General features: G+C 38.5%; 1 protein-coding gene and 1 long non-coding RNA gene across 10 annotated transcripts in view; both read right to left on the reverse strand.

The window, feature by feature from the left end:
• Positions 1–6,594, reverse strand: part of LOC122979604 — a 50,234-nt gene extending 43,640 nt beyond the window's left edge. The window contains exon 1 of the long non-coding RNA XR_006402882.1: positions 6,430–6,594. This is a non-coding gene — a long non-coding RNA (uncharacterized LOC122979604). The remainder of the gene's footprint in view (positions 1–6,429) is intronic.
• A 3,913-nt stretch (positions 6,595–10,507) lies between these two features.
• gab1 (GRB2-associated binding protein 1) overlaps positions 10,508–20,841 on the reverse strand; it is a 61,430-nt gene continuing 51,096 nt past the window's right edge. For 5 of the 9 annotated variants that reach the window (XM_044347184.1, XM_044347189.1, XM_044347193.1 and 2 more), the window contains 6 exons: positions 19,583–19,883; positions 16,883–16,975; positions 15,569–15,662; positions 14,760–14,883; positions 12,512–12,640; positions 10,508–12,400 (listed from right to left, as the gene is read on the reverse strand). In XM_044347184.1, the coding sequence (XP_044203119.1) occupies positions 12,242–12,400; positions 12,512–12,640; positions 14,760–14,883; positions 15,569–15,662; positions 16,883–16,975; positions 19,583–19,883 (900 nt within the window). In that variant the 3' untranslated portion in view covers positions 10,508–12,241. Of the gene's footprint in view, positions 12,401–12,511; positions 12,641–13,726; positions 13,803–14,759; positions 14,884–15,568; positions 15,663–16,882; positions 16,976–19,582; positions 19,884–20,841 lie in introns of all 9 variants that reach the window. The other 4 variants (XM_044347190.1, XM_044347192.1, XM_044347188.1 and 1 more) reach the window with 3 other exon arrangements.

Consider the following 20,841-nt stretch of genomic DNA (forward strand, 5'->3'; position numbering starts at 1 on the left):
AATAACAGTTACTACAGTTAATAATAACATTCAATAATATGGTCCATGATGTCATTTTGTAATGAAAATACACATCCAGAGACAGTATTGCACAATACGCCCCCAAAATGCACTTTTAATGTTGAGACTCAATTAAAGCAACTTCTTGCCTGCATCAGTACTTCAAAAGCCAATAATTATTTCCACATTTTGTTGCAACTGGAGACCAAGCACCAGCCAGGCTAATATTATCAGCTATTGATGGCTTATCACAGATATATTGGCCCTGCATTAAACTCTACCTTCAAGAAGGTTGTAGTGTTCAGCTTTTGTTGAAACAGTGTTAGCAGTGGTGCTGTTGAATTGCACTGGTTGTGTTATACTGAGAGGTTTTTTTTTTTAGGCTACCATCATCAAATAAAATGAAATTAAAAACCTTAATGAAACAGTTTCAACAAAATCTGAACATTATAACTGTGATTAGGGTGGCGTTTGTTTCAGGGTTGTAGCATTAGTGTAAGCTTGATGTACTTAATTTTATGTCAGTCAATAGGTAACAAAAAATTACAGTACAGAAATGCCAAAGTCATGGATGAGGCAATTTAAAAGGTGTCATCTCACATACATGTTTTGTCCATTAGAAAGCACTTACAAGTTTATTTTTAATAACTGTAAAATGTCTGTAAAGTGTTATACATTTAAGTAATAAGTAAATTAGCGCTGCAGCTTACAATAATATTTTCATTATTAATGAATCTGCAGATTACTTTCTCGATTAAGTGAAAAATTCCCATTACAACTTTCCAGAGACCAAGGTGATGTCATCAAATGTCTTATTTTGTCCATGATGTAAAATAAGGAAAAGCAGCAAACCGTCACTTTTTGAGAAGCTGGAACCAGTAAATGTTTGGGATTTTTGATGGAAAAATTCAAATAATTGCTGATTAATTTTCTCCTGATTGACTAATCGTCATCTTTTTTTTTTTTTTAAACTCTCAGATAATCATTATTTGTATCGGTCATGCCCTAGTTCCAACTGTATTCAGCAGAGGACACATGCAGCTGCCACTACCCCATCTATTAATTGCACTGCCAGCCCAATTATGCCTACTAGGGCAAACTTGTCTCCTGAGGAATGTTCATTTTCAACACTTGCAATGTGTTCCCCATTAATATGACATGCATCTGCATTATTTACTGAAGTCTACAGTGCTGACTTTTCACTTATACTAATGTATTAAAGTATTAATTAACCAGGCCTGTCGTTAGTAGGATTTTGTTGACAAGAGCACCGTTGCACTTTCTCATTCAAATCACCACCGCTGAGCAACATCTACATAGTTCCTTAAATTGGTTTGGAAAAATTCATACATGGTTTACTATGGCATTGTTCCCACCCACATTTGGGACAAAACACACCACAGCTGTCCCTGGACATGTATACCACTGTAAGTGGCCCCACGAGACAGCACCCCAGGCCACCTTACAGGCTGCTCCCATCAGTCCAGGCAGAGGTCCAAGAGGACTGGCTAGACCCAGTAAAGCTCACAGGCTCCCTGCTGCCCAGGAACAGCCTCTCAGCTCGCCTCATAATTATTCTGTTGGCCCTGTTAAGAAGCCAGAGACTCTCTCCCAGCTCCATTACTCACACACTGCCAAAGTTACCGCATAGAGAGTCCCCAGGCTGCACCATCACACAGCTACGGCCGTGCAGGTTGAGGCACACGTGTAAACAGAGCAGGCTCAAGTTGTACTTTAATGTCAAATATTCCCTCGTTATGACACCGCAGATAGCGATTAAGATGCTTTTCTTCCAACAAAACAGCTTTAAGCTTTTAACAGAAAGAAGGATAAACTGTTTGATGTGTTATCAGACGTAACACATCTGCATATGCTAAACGAGATATAAATACAAAAGCTGAAATGGCTGCATTTGTCATGTGGCGTATAGTTTCTTGGAAATACAGTTATGGTCTTTCCTTTCCATTTCTATCACTTATAATGTTGTTTCAGAGGAAGAATAACAGAAGTGTTACATTGGAGCTGCAATAATTAATTGATTCATCTATTAGTCGATCAACAGAAGGTCAATTGGCAACTATTTTGATAACTGAATAATCGTTTTAGTCATTTTTTAAGCAAAAATTACATCATTTTCTGGTTGCAGCTTCTCAAATGTGAGGATTTGAAGCATTTGTGTTATACATAATAGTAAACTGATTATATCTATGACATTTTATAGACAAAACAATGAATCAATGGATCTATTAAATAATTGGCAGATTATTTGATATTTAAAGTATTCATTAGTTGAAGCCATATTTAATATTATAGCTGAAATGGCTGTAAAACAGAGTATAATTTCATATAAATAGGTATGTGAATGCAGTAAGTTCCACGTTTTTGAAGTCTAGAAACATGTTGACAGATGAAGGGGATGATCTTCATCTTCGTCCCCATGGTCAAGCATAAAATTAAAATAAGTCTGGCAGAGACCGGGATGATGACATCATCAGTAATCTAGTTCTCACACATCAAACATGCAAACCAGCCGTTCATATGAACACTGAAAAAGGAGCAATTTAAAAAGAAAATGAGTCAAAACCTGTCAACTGTCATATGGTAACCTGTCATCATATCAGCCACATCTGACGAAGTGACGGGACATCTTTAAAAATTCCATTTGAACAAAGCATGAAGCCACCCCATGGCAACATTTTACAATCTCCTGCATGTCACAGTAGGAATTATAATCCTATCCCAATATGACAATGACATTTGCTTTAATTAGGTTATTTGCACAGCGATTAAAGGTTACTTACAGCCAGTGCGATGAAAGACAGACTTATATAGGATGGAGTATATCTCATAATGTTGAGTACTACAGATTTATGGGATTAGATATGATTGTGAAGCCAGTCAGCCCATATGTTACATTTGAGTCAATTGGAGGCCTGTACTGAATCCATAAATCTATGATAATCAGCTACCTGAGGGAGTTTTACATTAGTGAGGTTTCAAATCTTATCAAGTAGAGGAAAAAAAATAGGCATATATCACCACAATATCACCAATATCAATGTTAAAATGGGTCTGACCTTGTAGATAACACTACAAACTACGCATACATGCATGCTCATGTACACTTGTACAGGTTATTAAACATTTTCATGTCATAAACCATACAAGAGATGAAAAGGGCTTCAGATCCCCGATCAAAGTATGTTTTTTTGTGATCTATGATAAAATGACTGCTGTTTACGTGTGCTATTTTAATTACAGGTCTCAGTTGCTCACCCTTATTTATCTTCCAACAAAGAGAGTAATATCTGAAATCCACTCAGGAATTTCAGCTCAGTCACGACTCTGTCGCCGTTTCAGTGTCCACTGGAAACAATTCAGAAGCAGAACATCTGTTCTTTAGCACCCATAATACATAATTTTTGTGTTTTTTCCAAGCAAAAATACACATTTGCAGCTAATTTAGATGTGGGCTGCAAATGTGTATCTGTCATCACTCATTTAAAATGTTAATACAGCCAATCTCACCTCACAGATGCTGTCATTAACCTGTATTTTTGTTTATTTTGTATGACAATGTCGTGACCATAAAATAATTATTTTATCTGCAGCTCGGTGGTGTCTGAGGGCGAACATAGTATTTATGAGCCACGATTAAATTTCATACTTGCTAAAAATGTGTAAATGAGTCTATCATGAATTCAGCTTCATTATAACACAGTAGGCCTCCCTCACTTGCTTTTCTCCTCTTTTTCAAGTTTTGCTGTGTATGTGAGTAGACAAAGAAACAAATGAAATGCATAATTTAAAATGTATTTTAAGACAATTGCCAGTAAATACAGGCATTTGTATACATTCACATGTGAATGTCACGCTTCAGAGAAGCTGCTGCTAGATCCAGCATGTATAGATATCAGAGCAGGGAAAAGAGCTACGTGTGAAGACATTCCAGCTAGAATGGCAGCAGGTTATCTTTGGCAGCTGTGACAGAGCTAAAACATGACGCAGCTGGATCCTGTGTACATTGAACGTAACAGCTTGTCTACACAGAAAGTGTTTTAGCCATGTTTTTCAATTGTCTGTCTGCCATGCATCTGACTCTTCCATTTAAATCAATACAGCACTCTACACAGGTCACGGATTGGCTTGCGTTTCACTCAGTGATAATGTGTTGGGCACTGAGCGCTGCCAAAACGCAGGTGACCTACACTCAATACTGTGCCTGAACGCACCCCTGTGCAAACCCAGGTGGAGGACTGAAGCTGCTGCTGCACATTCTGACACACAGATTTGCACAAAGGTGTGGTGAAGGGTAGCACTTTAGAAAGAAAGCATAATTAAGGGAATATTTAGCTATGCTTATCAATAGTCAAAAATAAACTGAAGGTCAATGCAGAGGTAATACTCAAACCACAAATCACCCTGATGGTGACCCTTGAGGAAACTCTGTCAAGCACCCTGCCAGTAGAGCAACCATCCATTACATAAGTAATGGAATTTACTTACTGAATGTCCTCATGAAAATAAGTCAAAAAATGCATCTAAATTACAAACTAGTGGATTTCAGGGCATTTAGTAGTCAAGAGCCTTATTGCAGCAATCCAGGAGGGCAGCACCTTGGCCTGTGAAGTTCATGGTAGAGTGGCTCTATATATTATTTGCTTCCACAGCACTGCAGAGCCTTAAAAAGGAGGATGTCAGGAGAAGTGACTGCACTGGAGGGGTGTGGGCTGAGGGAAAGGACACAGGCAGAGGAGAGCTATATTCAAATTGTCATATTGTTCAAACAACAGCTCCATCTAGTGGTCACTCCAGTTAAAACTAAAAACAAGGAATGAGTGAAAGGTTGGGGTTTTGAGCAGAGCTATAAATTGCTATTCTGGGTTTTCTTTGGGACCTTCGGCAAGATTTCGGTTTACCATTCTCATCTTGTGGATGGAGCTGCTCAGTTTACTAACTAAGCTTCTGAAACAAGTAACACAAGTGGTCTTGTGTTGAGATTTTTTTTTTTTTTTTTGTCAAGCTGCAAGGTCAAAGATTAACCTTCAAGCTCAACTTCCTACCTCCCAACCTTCCAAAAAAATGTCCCTTTGAGAATAATTGACTCATAGAAGAATGTCACAACATTGCTCACATTCTTCCTCTCACATAAACACTGAAAGGCAACACTTTCATATACACACACACACGTTTACTTGGGTCAGTGGTTTTCAAAGTGGGGTCCAGGGACACCCAGGGGTCTTTGAGGGGCAAAAAAGGGAATAATTTATTTTCACTATAATTTCACCCATAAGTAACACAATAGCAGAATGTGTGACTACTTGGTTATTGGTTTCATACACCTCCTGTAATAAAACATCTAAAAGCGAAAATCTTATCAAATGGGGTCCGTGGTCTAATTTGTGTCAGTTTAGGGGTCCTTGACCTGAAAAAGTTTGAGAACCACTGACTTAGGTCGCTTTTGGGGACATTATATAGACTTACATTAATTTCCTGGAGACTTAGCCTAACCTTAACCATAACCACCGACCCAAAACTCAGCCTTTTCCCAATTGGGTACAGAGCTTTTGTCCCCAATTGGACAAGTCGCCCCCAATTAACTGGTCTTTAGTCTGAAATGTGTCCCTGAAAGCATACAAGTCAGACCAACACACACACACACACACACACACACACACACACACACACACACACACACACACACACACACACACAGTGGGTTTGTTTGTTGTCATCGGCTGTTTGTGGTTGAAAAGTCAGTGTACTGAGCCGAGGTTATAGCATTGTGCTTGAACACAGCCTGCTCACTGGATGGTGACGAAGAAAACAAGACTTTAAAAACGCTTCAAGCCCAGGAGGAAGAAAAAGAAGTTAATATAATATAAAGCCAATGAATGACACAACAGCTAACGGTCAACAGCCATACACATACTGATACAACCACAATTAATTTCTAGGTTAAGTGCTTTAACGGGCGGTGGAAATAAATATTCATGAAGTCAAAGGTCGAAACACAAAGATAAGAGAGACACCCCTGTACTGCTTTCCTGGAAGTGAAAATGAATTAGTCATTTTACAAAAATAAAATAAAAATAAAAATATTTTAAGGTAATTTTGTCAAACTATCATTAGCTAGTTAACGGCTAAAAGTTACTTCCACGGTCAAGAATGAAGTTTTATGCTCAACCAAGTGGTCGTTGTTCGTCATTAGCTAATTAGCAAATAACGACCCTAAACATAACAAAATGTATGACAAAGGGTTGTGTTATGAAGACGGACATACAGTTTGTGTCTTATGTTTTTGTGTGACAGGTAAGTTAACGGAACCGCCTGCAGTTATTTCTCATAAATGCAGTAAGTTATCATTAATGGCAATTTAGCAACATGGCAAAATTTGAAACACCCCGCAGGCCGTTTAACAACACTTACCTCTGTTTTGAAGACATATTACGATTCCTTAAAGACTCTTGAATGCAAATGGAACAAAAAATAATGCCTCTGCTGCATAATGCAGAATATTTTAAACCCATTTATCAAGTGCTGGCTGCAACCAAATTGCACCAAGATGGCAGGCGGAAGTGACCATATTTCCTGCTTGCTCTTAACTTCTGCCGTGAAAAGGGTCTATCCTGGTTAAGTTACTAGAGGAAGTTGTATTATTTGGTGTCTGTGACATCCTGAGTATAAAAAAGAACAATAAAATGTTTTATTTATTGTTTATAATATTTATTTATTGTTTGTTTGTTTTTATTTTTATGTATTGTATTTATATTTGTATTTATTGTATTTTTTTTACCAGTAGTTTTGACTTGTCAAGCAGGAAAAGCACTGGTGGAATTAAGAACATTAACAACTTATATAGGGTCAGTTACAAGTTTTGTAATCAGGTTCATTTATCTGTGGGGATTACATATAAAACAATTTTATTTTCCCTAATGTCATATTTGTCTTACACTGTAAATAAAAATCATGGATCACTTCCAGCTGCCATTCTTCTTTGGAAGGCTATTAAAAATCTTCATTGTGCAGGAGTCTAAATACCTCAGTTCCAGCTGGATAGAAATCTTTACAAAAGCCTAAATGCAAGAACTGGGACAATATTCACTTTGGCTATGGGAAATTAGATTTAATACTTGGAAATGATTATACTGGAATGAGTACAGGATTTTTTTCATCTTCAAGTATGGCAAGAAAACCTTGAAAGATTATCCAGGCTGTTCATGGAGACACTAAAACTACGATCTACGAACTGAGGGTGTGTGTGCAAGTCTGTTTGCATGTGGACTGGTATCATCAATTTTTCTATCTATGATTTATATGATATATTAACCTTAACCTTATATATAAACCTTTATTTGAAGCCTCAAAATACACTGTAATTCATTCCAACTGTACGGTGCAAAAACTTAAAGCAGTCTTTCCCAGACCAGTGTTAATTCTAGGAATCTGCAGCACTAGAAACAAATGCTGGTCTCTTCTAATGGAAAGAGAAGGCCAACCCATTTTTTTGATAAAGAATACAGTGATGTGTACCATAGAGGTCTCCAGTTGTAAATCTAAGGGCTAATCTAAGGGTACAGCATTTAGGGCCACATTTTGCCACATGTCTGTAAATCACATCACCATAATGTAGCACTGAAAGAAAGATTGCTTCCATAATCTTCTATATACAAAACATGGGGAAACAAGACTTGTTTATATATAAAAAAAAACACCAAGCTATGTTCTTAATTTTTTTATTAGTGCATCAATATGTGGTTTGAAGGTGAATTTATCATCAATCCAGATGCCTAAATATTTATAATGTGGGACTCTTTCAATGACTGCACCATTTAAAGTGCAGATTTGGAGATCAATGTCCTCATCAATGTCTGACTCTGGAGAACAGCATAAATTTTGTTTTATTGGCATTTAACACAAGTTCGAGATCTATAAGTGCACCTTGCCAAGCACTGAGAAAAAGGCAGGTTTTCAACAGCTGATTTTATAGAGTCAGCCCAACAGCATAAAATAGTTTAATTTGCATAAAGGTGGACATCACAGGTTTGCAAAGACAAGACTATAGCATTAATATAAATAGCGAACAGGACTAGTCCTAATATTGAATCTTGTGGGATGCCTTTTGTTATTGTATAAACTCTGATCTAACATTACCCACTTTTACGCACTGTTGTCTGTCAGAGAGGTAATTGTTGAACCATCTACAGACATTTGTGGGGAGGCGAGAATGGTCAACCGTATCAAAGGCTATTGATAACTCAACAAAAAGAGCAGCACAGTGCTTCCTGTTGTCTACAGCTGACACAATATCATTTAAAATTAGGGAAGTAGAAGAGATGGTTCTATGATCTGTTCTGTAGCCGGATTGGTGGGGGGTTAATACAGACTATCTACTTGAGAATGACTTCAGTTGATTATTTACTAATGATTCAGGGGTTTTAGCCAGACAAGACAGTTTTGAAATATGGTACGGTAGTTATTTAGGTCACATTTTTCTCCTCCCTTGTGCAAAAGTAAAACATGAGCTGACTTCCATTCTTTAGGAATTGTGGCAGTTAAAATAATTAATTTAGTGTTTTATGCTCTGAGATTATGGGGGCAGAGAGCTTGAGAAGAAAAGGGTGCAAGTTGTCCTCTCCAGTTTATTTCTTTGAATCAATGGCTAGAAGAGCTTCAGTAATTACAATGTACAGAATTATCATTGTCAGAAAGAGGCAGCCCTACAGAACTATCATAATTAATAAATATATTTGCAGAATTGGCTGATCCCATACAATTGTTTTCAAAAATGTGGCCAGCTGCAACAAAATGTTTGTTAAAAGCTGTAAATATTTCTTTTTCCTCTGTCAATATGACATTTTTGGAATTGGCATGAATGGGCAGAGAGAAAACGTTTTTAGTAGAGTTTACTACTTTCCAAAATGTAGATGGATTTGACCAAGAGCTGGAAATAGAAGTTACGTGATAAATAGATTAAGCTTTTCACATTGAGGAGGTGCATTTATTTCTTAGCTGTCTGAAGGCAAGCCAGTGGAAGGGGTCTCCAGAATGTCTAGCTAGGTCCCACATTTTGTTTCTTACCCGGAACAGATTTCAGAGGTAAACCAGGGACTGGACCTATCTTTTATTCTTAATTTGTTGAATGGAGCATGTTTATTAACTTCTGAATTGAAGATATTTGAAAAATTATCTGATGCTAATTCGACATCCGGGTTTCTATTGAATGAGAGAGGTTGCTGTGATGGAGATCATATAAAAAGGCTTGTTCATTAAAATTCCTTAAGTTTCTCTTGACAGCATTCTGAGTTTTGGATTGATCACTTATATCTAGCAGAGGTACACCACTGGAAGAATACTTATGGGGATGATATTTTAAGGTTGATTTGGGTCCTTAAAATTTGGACAAGTAGGATCAGAGATCAGTTAAGTAAGCCCAAGATCAGCACAGATGAACTTTAGATGGTCATGAGTCTGTGGATATCCAATTTAACTTAAGATCTCCCATAACAGTCACTTCTGAAGTCTTGAAAGGGGTTAAATTCTCAAAAATACCAGCAACCACCTCTAAAGGGGCAGAGGGCGGGAAATATGTACCAACAACAGTGAACAGCATTTTGACTTAATTCTACATTCAACATTAATAGTTCATATCATTTTGGGATAGACACACTAACTAACTTGGCTGCTTTGATGTTATTTCTGACATAAATTGCTAAACCTCCACCCTCAGTAAGCCTATCACATCTAAATAAATTGTAGCCATTTAATCTAATATAATCATCTCCAATTGACTTTTGAACTAAGTTTCTGAAAGGACTAAAATGTCAAGATTGTTGTTAAAAATACAAATGTTAATGTAATCCATCTTTTTCATAATACTACGAATGTTGATATGCATCTGCCCAAGTCCCTTTCTCTTGTTGAAATCTACAGAGGAGTTCAGAAGGGGGTGGGTTCTCTAATACAGCAGGTCTAGAATTTGTAAGTACATTGATGGGGTTGAGACTACTGACACAATGTCAGAGGGCAGAATGATCTGAGGACTAGGATTGGAGCCACATCTTTCACCCAGTAAGGGTCGATGGAGGGTTTGGCTGACCTAACATTCAACATATGAAGCGCTATGAAATCATTTGCTGGAGGAGGTTGACATAAAGTTGGGGATGGAGCAGCACAGTTCACATAAACAAGGTTATTTTCATTAACGGAACAGTTTTTTGTATAAGTGAAGTAGCTGTGTAAGTGGAGAAAATGACAGGAGGGAACTGTGGGGGAGCTCTCATGGGAAACAGGATGCTGAGGTTGTACTGTAGAGGAAGAAGGGAGGATCCAGGGTGTATGTGAGACATAAACAGTCAGTCGCATGGGAGAGACTGCACTGTATGCTGCAAGTATGCCAATAGCATTTGGCTACCCCACTTGTTAGGATGGATCCCCCCTGCCCCAACCCCCACTCTATTCCTTCAAATCATAATGTAGATCATATTGACAACAGACAACACACGCATAAGAGGCTGGATTTTATTTAGTCCACTTTTAAAATTTACATTTTCTGTCGAGATTCATTAAAAAAGATAAAGCATCATCAGCTTTGCAGTCCATATCACAGTGAAACTGCAATAAGGAAAGAGTGAAGTAGAATAAAGATGACTTAGTAGGCACATTTTTCAAATGATACATGTTAATCTAATTGATGGCAAAATATGTACAGCAATGATTTTATCTTGTGGTAGCACATGCTTGGGACTTCTGAGTGAGAGTTCACAGGTTAGTAAAGCAAAGATCTATGCAGACATAAAGACTTTTTCACTGTCTATAAAAGATGTATCAAGTTGACTACACAAGGCAGTCAATTTCCCAAAACTGTATGCCAGTTCAATTTGAAATAAATTAAACCTAAGAGGAGAGGGAAATGAGGAATATCAATGAACTTGTGAAACTAACTGACCAGAGCCTGTAAAACTAAGCATTTAAACAGGCTTTAGCAAATGTTCATCCATATGAATCAAGAATACTGAGCTAAAAGTGGACAGGACATCCACCTGATGAAATAACTTGAGAAATAAATTAGAAATGGATAGTTGTATTAGTATGCATTTACAAAGAGTACCTGATTTTCTCTCTCTCTCTCTACCCTAAGTTTGATACCTTTGCATAACTTATAGAAAACCTGTCACGTTCTTTTAAAAACTCACAGTAATGCATTCATTAATCACAAGTCCTGATACCAGCTAAGACGGGCACAGGATTCTACCCTGCAGAATCCACATACCTTCGAGTCAAACACGCTTAATATTCCATACAAATAAAGGACACTTTTCCTGTTTATATACATAACACTTTTGTACAGTCTTTGCACTTCCATTATAACAGATTGAAGCATCTCCACTTACAAAGTAAATGGAAATCAAATTATGTTCAGTGGATTAAACCTTGAGTGAATCCAAAGCTTAAATTGAGCACTTGGTTACATGTAAAATGAACAATTTCAACTGCCTTTGCATTGAAAGGAAAAAGGAAAGATTCTCTATGAAATTCTGTCGTACTGGGTTATCTTAGGGATCCAGTTTAAACTTTTCCTTGGGTATATAATCAAGGCCAGTTTCCGCCATCCACCATAACGTCTGTCATTATTGAAGAAATTGTAAACCTGACCTGTGATCAGTACCCACAGAAAACTTCACCCTGCTCTAACAGGAGATACTGAGAAATCAACACTGTTAACCAGCTATGCTAACTAGTAAAGTGTCGCATTGACAAAGTATTGTGATCATGTTAAAGTGATTTCACGTACACTCCAAAACAACATCAAACAGCATTATAATTTAAGGAAATGTTAACTCTGGATCAACCCACAGGCTGTTTGAAAGATAAACAACAGGGAACAAAAACGAATCCGATATAGGGGGCAGTGAATGTTCAAAGTTCATGAGTCTGCTTAAGTCAAACCCCAAAGACAGGTCCTGTCATTCCACCTGCTTTCATAATGCATACAGCTTATTCCTGGCCCACACCCCTTCCTACAACTGTACATACAGTGCTGTCCAAGGCTTGACAGCAGTGCAAACTAAAGACGGTTGAGTGGCTATGGAGCTCCACTGAACCCTACACACTAAGGATCTCGTTGAGGTGGAACATGACAGCTGGACCGTCCCAGAGCACAAACCAGAGCCTACAGTACAACAGTGTAAAAGGCCCAGTGGTTTGGGGGTTTGGAGGGTGGGTGATTGGGACAACATGGTCACTTGGGTCCTTTGGATGGTGTGTCTGTCTCTGTGGATTGGCGGCCATCATTCCAGGCCTCCCGGGTACTCTTGAGGGCCTGCGTCCGTTGCTGGTCCACAACCACATAGTCAACACGCTCATCTGATGCTGCCATGCCAGTTCCATTGCTTTTCATCTGGAGAGGGAAAGCACACATAAGTCAGTCTTGATATTACTTCAAAATGATTTCACGTAATTGTGTGAGTGTGTCATTTAAGGTGTGAGAGTAGGTAAAGCAGATTCCTACCTTCCTAGGTGGGGTAGACTTGCCAGAGTCAAGATCCAAATCCAGGTACTCCACCTGTTTGTCTCCCTTCGGCTTCACCATCGGGCTGCTCCCACCATCCGCAGTCATGGGTGGACCAAGCTTCATGTTCTACATCAGCCAGAAAAAGAATAATTTAATTGAGGAGAGGAATGCTGATGCAGTGTCACAATGAAACATAGCTCATATTTGAATACACTCTTGTGTTGTCACAATAACCAAAATGTCTGCTAAAATAACAAGAGATTTTACTGCTATTTGATTGAACAAATAGTTGGCACTATAACAAAGCATGTTCTGTAAGCTCAAATTGGATTCAAAAACAGCTTCAAAGGGTGTTTATTCAGTTGTAAATGGCTTGTGGATTGGAACATGTAAGAGGTAAAAAAGAGACTGAAACACTTCACAACAAAATTCAAACTAAAACTGAAGAACAGTCCATGTGAACTGCTTGACAAAACTGTAACACATGAATTAAATCTGGGATCATTTAGGTCAAGGTGATTATCATTAAATCTTTATAATAGATTTTTTTCATCAGCGAACATCACTTCTTCTAGCTGGTTCCATTTCTGACAGCTACTAATACAGCTAACAAAAATGGGCACCAAACCAACATGCTTAGCGCTTTAGGTGCATCAAAGTCATCTTTATGAAAAGCAACTTTGATTTCTATACATTTTATTTGAATTCTTTAAAAGTTTTTTTGGTACTTGTTCAAAAGGAAGAGTTGAATGTTTGTGTCTTTGTTGAGTTTATGGTGCTTTCCTTTTTCTTTTTTTTCTACAATGACAATGCTTTGTGTTTTCCCTTTTTTCCATGATTTCTTATCATCAATTTCTAAGATGAAAAGTTTAAGTTTTGGTAGAGAAAAAAAAAATCAAAATTCTGGTATTGTGACAACACAGATGCATTTGGACCTATTGTTAATCTTGAACTACATGTGGGGTGGAGTTAATAGAACTAGGATGGTGACAGGAAACACTAATTATAAGGAAAGTGATGTACTGTAACTTGCATCTAAAAATCACTGCATGTGTATCCAAGCCACAGCTTCTGGGTGGCGTTGGGGACTAACAATAGCAAAGTCAAGTTTGTTCTATATACTTTCTGATCTAATGACAACACCTGAAACTGGCAAGCTTTGGTGCTCTGACAGGGCAGGCCATGCACGTCTAACCTGGCAACCCTGCTCACCTCCTCTATGGTGTCAAGTTCCTCCACCTCCCTCTTTACAGGGGTGATGGGGACAGTGCAGTAGAAGGACTCCTCTCTACACAAAGTGAGAAGGAAGCAGTGACAAAAGGAAAGAAGAGAACAGCAGATGGTCAAGAACAAAATGCAGGAAAAAAAGAAAAATGGATGAAGCCAGAGCGTGGTGAAGCCAGAGAAATGAGGGACTAGGGAGAAAGAAATTAACATGAGTGATGCAAGAACGGGAAGTCAGCAGACAGTATCAAAGCAAATGTTGGAAAAAAGTAAACAAACTGTTACAGCAAGAAAAATAGGAAAATGGTACATCTAATACCCAAACTGTAAGAGAAATAATGTATCCGGGATCATTTTTCAAAGATTATTGCAGTAAAAGCCAATTGTGCCCATTTCAGCAGGCATTACTGAATGACCAAATCTCAACTTGATTCCATTTCAACCCGTGCACGAACAACAAAAAGGGATCTTAGGGACAACAATAAAGGTAGTAATTTGAGAATAAACAGGCAATTTTCACAGACACCAATACCTGAAAAACAAAAGAACAAAAACAGAGAATAAAAGAAAGCAGAGCAGCAGGACGAGAGCAAACTGCAAAGAAAATAGTCGAAAAGGCGAGGAGTCCGTCTGCAGCAACCAGTAATTTGTCCACACTAATATATGGCATAGGGAGAGGAGCAAGGACTGGAAATGTCATTTCTAAGACTTTCTGTATAACGATTACAGCTTAACATTCTAGGTTGAGCTGTGTTTAACCCTGGAAAGTTTGTCTGTCTCTCATACAGAATCCTCCACTGTATTCATGGTGCAGCTGTTGTGAAAACTGTTTTTGTAGATTCCATTTGAATGATGTAGTTTCAAAAAACCATACAAAAATATCACATATTACAATAAAAAAATCTAAGTAGACATTTATCACATGTTTTCTGTAGCTTTAATTATTTGTGATTTCAGAAGTAAAGAGAAAAAAAGTAATCATGCAACTTCTTATGTCAGAGGATTGTTGTGTGTTACATACTGGTTCATCTGATGACATATTAGAGAGCATGGATACATAATGCTCATCACAGTCGTCGGAGTCAGTGCTGGAGGCCGTGCTATGCACTGACGGGGGTCTCGTTGGCATTGGAAACCTAGAGAGACTGAGCAGCAGTCACAATGTTTACACACCGACTTCCAGGCAAATACAGTCTCTGGTGAGCACAAAATATCATACAGACATTAACAGCCACAGCTATAAACCACTGCGGCTAGAAGAGTCCCTGCAGCACTAAGCACAAGCCTCATCCCAGATAAGCCAACAAACTGCACTCAGTAATAATGTAGCTCTGAGGCAGATCCCAGACCTGTTTGTATGAGCAGTGCTACTATGGTCACAAAGTGACTACGGTAATGTATGAAGTGTTAGTGCCTACTTCTTTAGTTAATTACATCTTCTACAAAAGGGCATGTTCACACCAAACAACATTTTTCCTATTAAAAAAAAAGAAGAAAAATCATTTAGTGTTGGTAAAATCAATCCCAGGTAGGTCAATGCACACCGTTTCCATGACAACGTCAGCCTCTTAAGTCACCAAGAGATGAAGTGCAGCAATTTCTTTTCAATGTCGCATGCCTTGTGCTCCTCTAAGAAGTTACATTTTTCTCAACTTTAATAAGCACTTCACGAGAAACGAGGCTCAGTGCCTCTTCTGAGACGGCAACTCTCACTTGACTTCCAACTATGAAAGTAACAGGCCTGAGCAGAGAGCAGAATAGTGTGAACACACCCTTAGTTGTTAGCTAAATGTAGAATTATAAATGCTGCAGAACGTTTAGGACACTTACTCCCGAGCGAATGACCGTGTGACAGGCGAGCGGACAGGCGTACAGGGCTCCTCCCATTCTGGCAATGGTTTAATCTCCAATGGAGCAGGTTTTCCTGAATCAAGGTACACACCAGTCAGTCACTGCTTAAGACATTTAAACAACATATACACAAGACAAAAGTCAACAGCAGAAAAGTTACTAATAATGTGGAGATGTGTTCATGGTGTTGTGTTTTAGTTTGTTTTTTATACTATAAAGTCAGTTCTAATATAATGTTGACCAGGACCAAGACTGGAAACATGTTACTGTAGATGTAAACAAAACAAATAGGGTTCATTATTTTCAGCTTTTACAAAAAATAAAAATAAATTCAAAAAGTGATTACTAATTAAATAGTATTCAGCAGCTCACTTGCATTTTCTTCCCATTTTCACTTCAATTTTTCAAATATTTTGAGTATTTTCTAAGCTGACTTTATCATAACTGGGCCTTGTTTAAAGTGAATTGTAGTGAACTGAAAAGGGTGAGACCTATGTGCAATATTGCAAAATAGTGGGCAGTATAACAGCATGGTCATCAGGGTCAAATATGGCAACTCCCTATAGATGTTCACCATAGATGCTCATAACACACAGCTGCTGTCAAGAGGATTTGGAACACATACTTTAAGCAGAAGGTAGCTGGTATGAGCAGGAGAATAGATACGGTTTGTTTATGTGAGTCCCTCTTTCATTAGATTATATCATTGTTCAATTTCCTCCTGAAGAGCTATCTACTACTTTCCAGAGATATTGTTTTTGTGACAATAATTCTGTTGTGGCTGCTACATCTGAATGTGTGTTTTGGAAGCATAATATGTTTAACAAAAACACAAAAACAAATATTTAGGAAGAGAAATGTTAGTAAGTTATGGTATTTGGTTGACTGGATATAGGCAGTCATATCAGAATGTGAGAATATTTAAGTAAGGTGGTAGTAACAGTTTATTTCTAAAGGTTATGTTAAGACTGTTCATGAGCTCTAAAACTGTAGTGCAGTCCACCATGCATGAAGTGCAGACTCATCCACCTCCTGCTGGGATTTAATATAATAAGACTGGATTAATGCAACAATTGTGACACACAGTTCACATTTTTAAACCTATCTGCATATGGTTTAATTGAATCTGGTTTGCACACAGTTAATCTCCAGCAGAACCAACAGGCCTGAGAAAAACCAAAGAAGTTCCACAGTACACTAACTCACAGCATGCAAAGAGTCGAGATGAAGTAGAGTTTGAACAGGTCAAAGAATGGCAAGTTTTCAAATGGCAGTTCAGTGAGGAGTACCTACCCTTGCGTCGTCCCCTCGGGAATTCACCTACGGTTTGAGAGTCGGTTCGCTCTAAACCGACACCTTTTGATCTGATTATTTTAGGACTCTGACCTGATTGGTGAAAGAAAACTTTGCTTATTATAAAAAAAAAATAAGTTTGGTGATCACAACAATTAAGCCCTACTGTAACAACTGCCCTGCCATGCAAAGCAAAAGACAAGACTGTGCTGAACAACAGAGCTAAACCCTCACGTACACCCAGTCACCTTTTTTTGTGAAGCACAGTTATCAAGAGGATGATTGTCATGACAACAGCAGACCCATATTGCCCAACATGCACCTCACTCCATGCACCACGGCTACCCACACAAAGACTGACATCACAGCTGTGCATGCACGACGAGCCATGTATAAGCACTGAGAGTACAACGAGACATCATGTCATGTTGAGAAGAGCGCATACAAATAACTTACTGACAGGGCACATAGCTCTTTTTATATTGACACACAGATCACAACATTTTTTTTTTTCTGCAGTGCTGACAAGAGCGAAAAACCTAAATGTGCCACAATCTCAAACTGAGATCATTAATTTCAGTGGAATCACATGTCAGAGTGTTAATAAAGAAAGAGCCGTTTGCTGGCCTTGACCACAGATGCCAAAGCCTTTACATCACACAGCTGAAACAACCAAAGCAGAGAGAGAAGTGCACAGAAGATGAACACAGCACATAGTGAGTTGAATTAGCCTGGAGAGTACAGATGAATTTTGCATGGCTCATGGTAAATAATAAAAAAAAAAATCCAAAGAAAAGGACAGTGTGATATACTACTTATGTGTTAAATGTGTATGCTAAATGTAGAGTTTAAAGAGTAAATATAGTGATGTTACTCACTAATGTTTACTTTCCTTCAGTTTCAGTCAGAATATTCTACAAAAGCTTTTTTGTACATTGCCTTTCTTCACTGTGCTGCAATCTGCTCTACGTTCTATTTCTAAAACAAAGATACAAGCAGGTCTAAGCAGCCTGCAGCAACTGGGACATGCAGATGGCACAAAACTGATGGTTAGATCTACACTATAATAATAACCTATATTTAGTGCCTTTCAAATCATCAATCACAAAATGCTTCACATGAAATAAAAATACATCAGTGAGATGTCATCAGAAGAGAAATCTGGAGGGTATGCAACATTGTTAAAGACACATACTTGTCAATATAGTGTCTTTTAGCTCTCCTCTGAGAAAAACCAAAACAAATAGGGTAGAGATGGTAAGATGCTGTGGTGGATAATGCTAGAATAAATATAAAAAGAACAAAGAGGAGATGGGGACAGAAGAAGTAAAGGACACATGGAAAAACACAAAAGCAAAAGGTGAAAAACTATATCAAAAACTACAAAAAAGGGACAGTATGGAATCAAATTTCTACTCTTTACCCAAATAATCAAGAACTATTGGCCTAAATATGATTTACGCTGATGTATTTCCCTCTTTATACCGTACCAATCATAAAAGATTACTTTTTAACAATTCAAGAGGATTGGGCATTTGTAAAAGTGTTAAAAAGCTCCTGAAATTTTAAAGGCTATCAGCAGCTTTTCCCGAGTTTATAAATTTTGCTAAAAACCTAAAATTATCTCTGATTGAAGTGTTTAAGAGTTACATGCACTCTTCGCAATGGCTGTCTGATTATGAGTACTGGAGACTCTGAGTTCTGGTTCCTTTTTGTTAAATATGAGTAATGCCCCAAAATTAGCTGGCTTGTTGTAAAGCAGGGAGAACATTTGCAGAAATTAAAATCTTTTTATAACTTTTAGTCATGGTAGTTCAGAGATGACGCATGCCAAATTTGGAGATGACTGGCTCAAAAGGTCAAAGGAAAAAAAGAACCCAAGTCGTGCATGAGGGGACTCCCCTTTGGGAAATGTAAAACTCCATACATGCCCTATTTTCTTCGATGACAATAACAGCCCTGGTTTTTGGTCTATGTACGTGACTCCCTGTCATTCTTCAACTCTCTCTCCCTCTCTCTCTCTTTCTCTCTATGCCCATTACTCAGCCTTTCAATCTGCCTAGATTGTAATTCCCCTTGCTATCAGGTCTTTCATCAAAGGGCTCCATTCAGATGACGGGAACAAAGGGGATGGAGGTGACCACTCCGGGCTTCGGTCACTCCATGGCACAGGGACCAGCCCCCTCCAAAACAGTCTACAGGGCCTCTTGAGCTCAGGACAAAAGTGCTTTTGACAAGGAGCTAACTGTGTTGGATGTAAGAGGATGTAGCAAGCACTAAACTAATTCATCAAGAGGTGGAATAAGCTGGTCAAGGACAGGCACAGAGGAAGACGGTGGTATTTAGTACACCAGACAAACCGACACAGACAAATGAGAGAAGTGTTTATATACATTAATAAAAACAACTGAAGTATAATGAAAAAAAGTGAGTGTGTTTTAAGAGTGGTTTGAACTGAAGAAATCTTGTACAGATGGCTATATGACCATGAGCCAGCACTGTGAGAATAGCAGATGAGAGTCAGATAAAGCATGGTCAGTTGTCAGTTTCTGGATTAGTAAATACTGAGCATACTTAAGCAAGTTAAGCACAATATCTCTTCAGCACATATCAATCCTAACAGCAGGAACTTACCATATATATTTATGAACCAAGTCACAAGTAAATCTGCACATGCGCACACAGCTTTTATCCTCTCACCTTTGCGATCTGGTTTGAGATTTCGGTCCACAGGCGGGGGCTGGCAGTCACTGGGCATTGGCCTGCGAGGAGGGGTCTTGGGACTGGAGCGAAAGCCCATGTGGGCAGGCGGGGGGACTTGTTTTCCCAGAGAGGAGAACTCCATGGTGCTTGGGGTCATGGGCACATAGTTGGGTTCGTGCATAGGCTCTGACAAACTGCCCGAGTGATGATGTGATGGGGAGTTGGCACTCATGGGTACGTAGTTCTGGTCTACCTCTTCTGTGGACTGGCTACCTACTGGCATCATTCCTTTGTTTTTCTGAGGGCGACAAGGCATACATACATGTTCATAGAAAAAACGACACACAGTTTGTATTAAGGTTCCACTGAACTCAGGTTAAAGGGAAATATAATCTTACAAAACAGTTGATGGGCTAGAAATTATAACAGTCATAACACTTGCGTGTCTCTGAAAAGTGTCTTTCAGTTAAATCGCTGGCGGACATATTTATTTTTGACACATTCTTTTTATTTTTGTTAGTTTTAGACGAAAGCAGCGTGAAGTCTGAAACGATGAGGCAACAGCGGATCAATCCAGGATGAACTCATAAGAAACAACCAGTACTAACAGAGATGTAGAGGTATGTGTTGTTACATGTTGTTACTAGCCAGAGTAAATTACACCACCACAAGATACTGACAAATTGCAGGAAGACGCCCAGGCAGCAGGTAACACCGGCTAGCAGCTAGCCTTAATGTTAAAGAGAGAGCTAACTAGAAGCAAAACTGCTGGCAAAAATAATTAGGATTTAGCTGAAGTTCATATACTACTGAGCAAAGCAGCTCAACAGAACCATACAAACAAACTCAAAAAATCAACAAATGCCAATAAAAACATGAGAGCATTTGACTACTGAGTGTTGTTCTTGTATAATATAAGAATGTAATAAAACACATCTGGATTGTGTGTCTCCTTCAAACTGTATGTTTCTACTGTCCGCAACAAAGTGAATTGATGTCATCCTCCGTGCTAACATTGCTGCCATGGCTTGAAGGCTAACAGTAGCCACTTAATAGTTTCACTGTTTCGACCGTCTCTTTCCGGTCGCACAAGACTGTAGCCATTGTTTTGACTGTGCATTTTCAGAGTACATGCAATATTGTGCTCTGGGACAAATGTTAGCATGATGTAAGCTGTGGGTGTCTGTAGGTGATATTTTTTCAGTGAGGGGAAAAAAAGGTACTTTTTTTCCTTATTAATAGCGTTTCTGAAAAAT

This window comes from Thunnus albacares, chromosome 3 (assembly GCF_914725855.1).
Source record: "Thunnus albacares chromosome 3, fThuAlb1.1, whole genome shotgun sequence".
Classification (NCBI taxonomy): Eukaryota; Metazoa; Chordata; class Actinopteri; order Scombriformes; family Scombridae; genus Thunnus; species Thunnus albacares.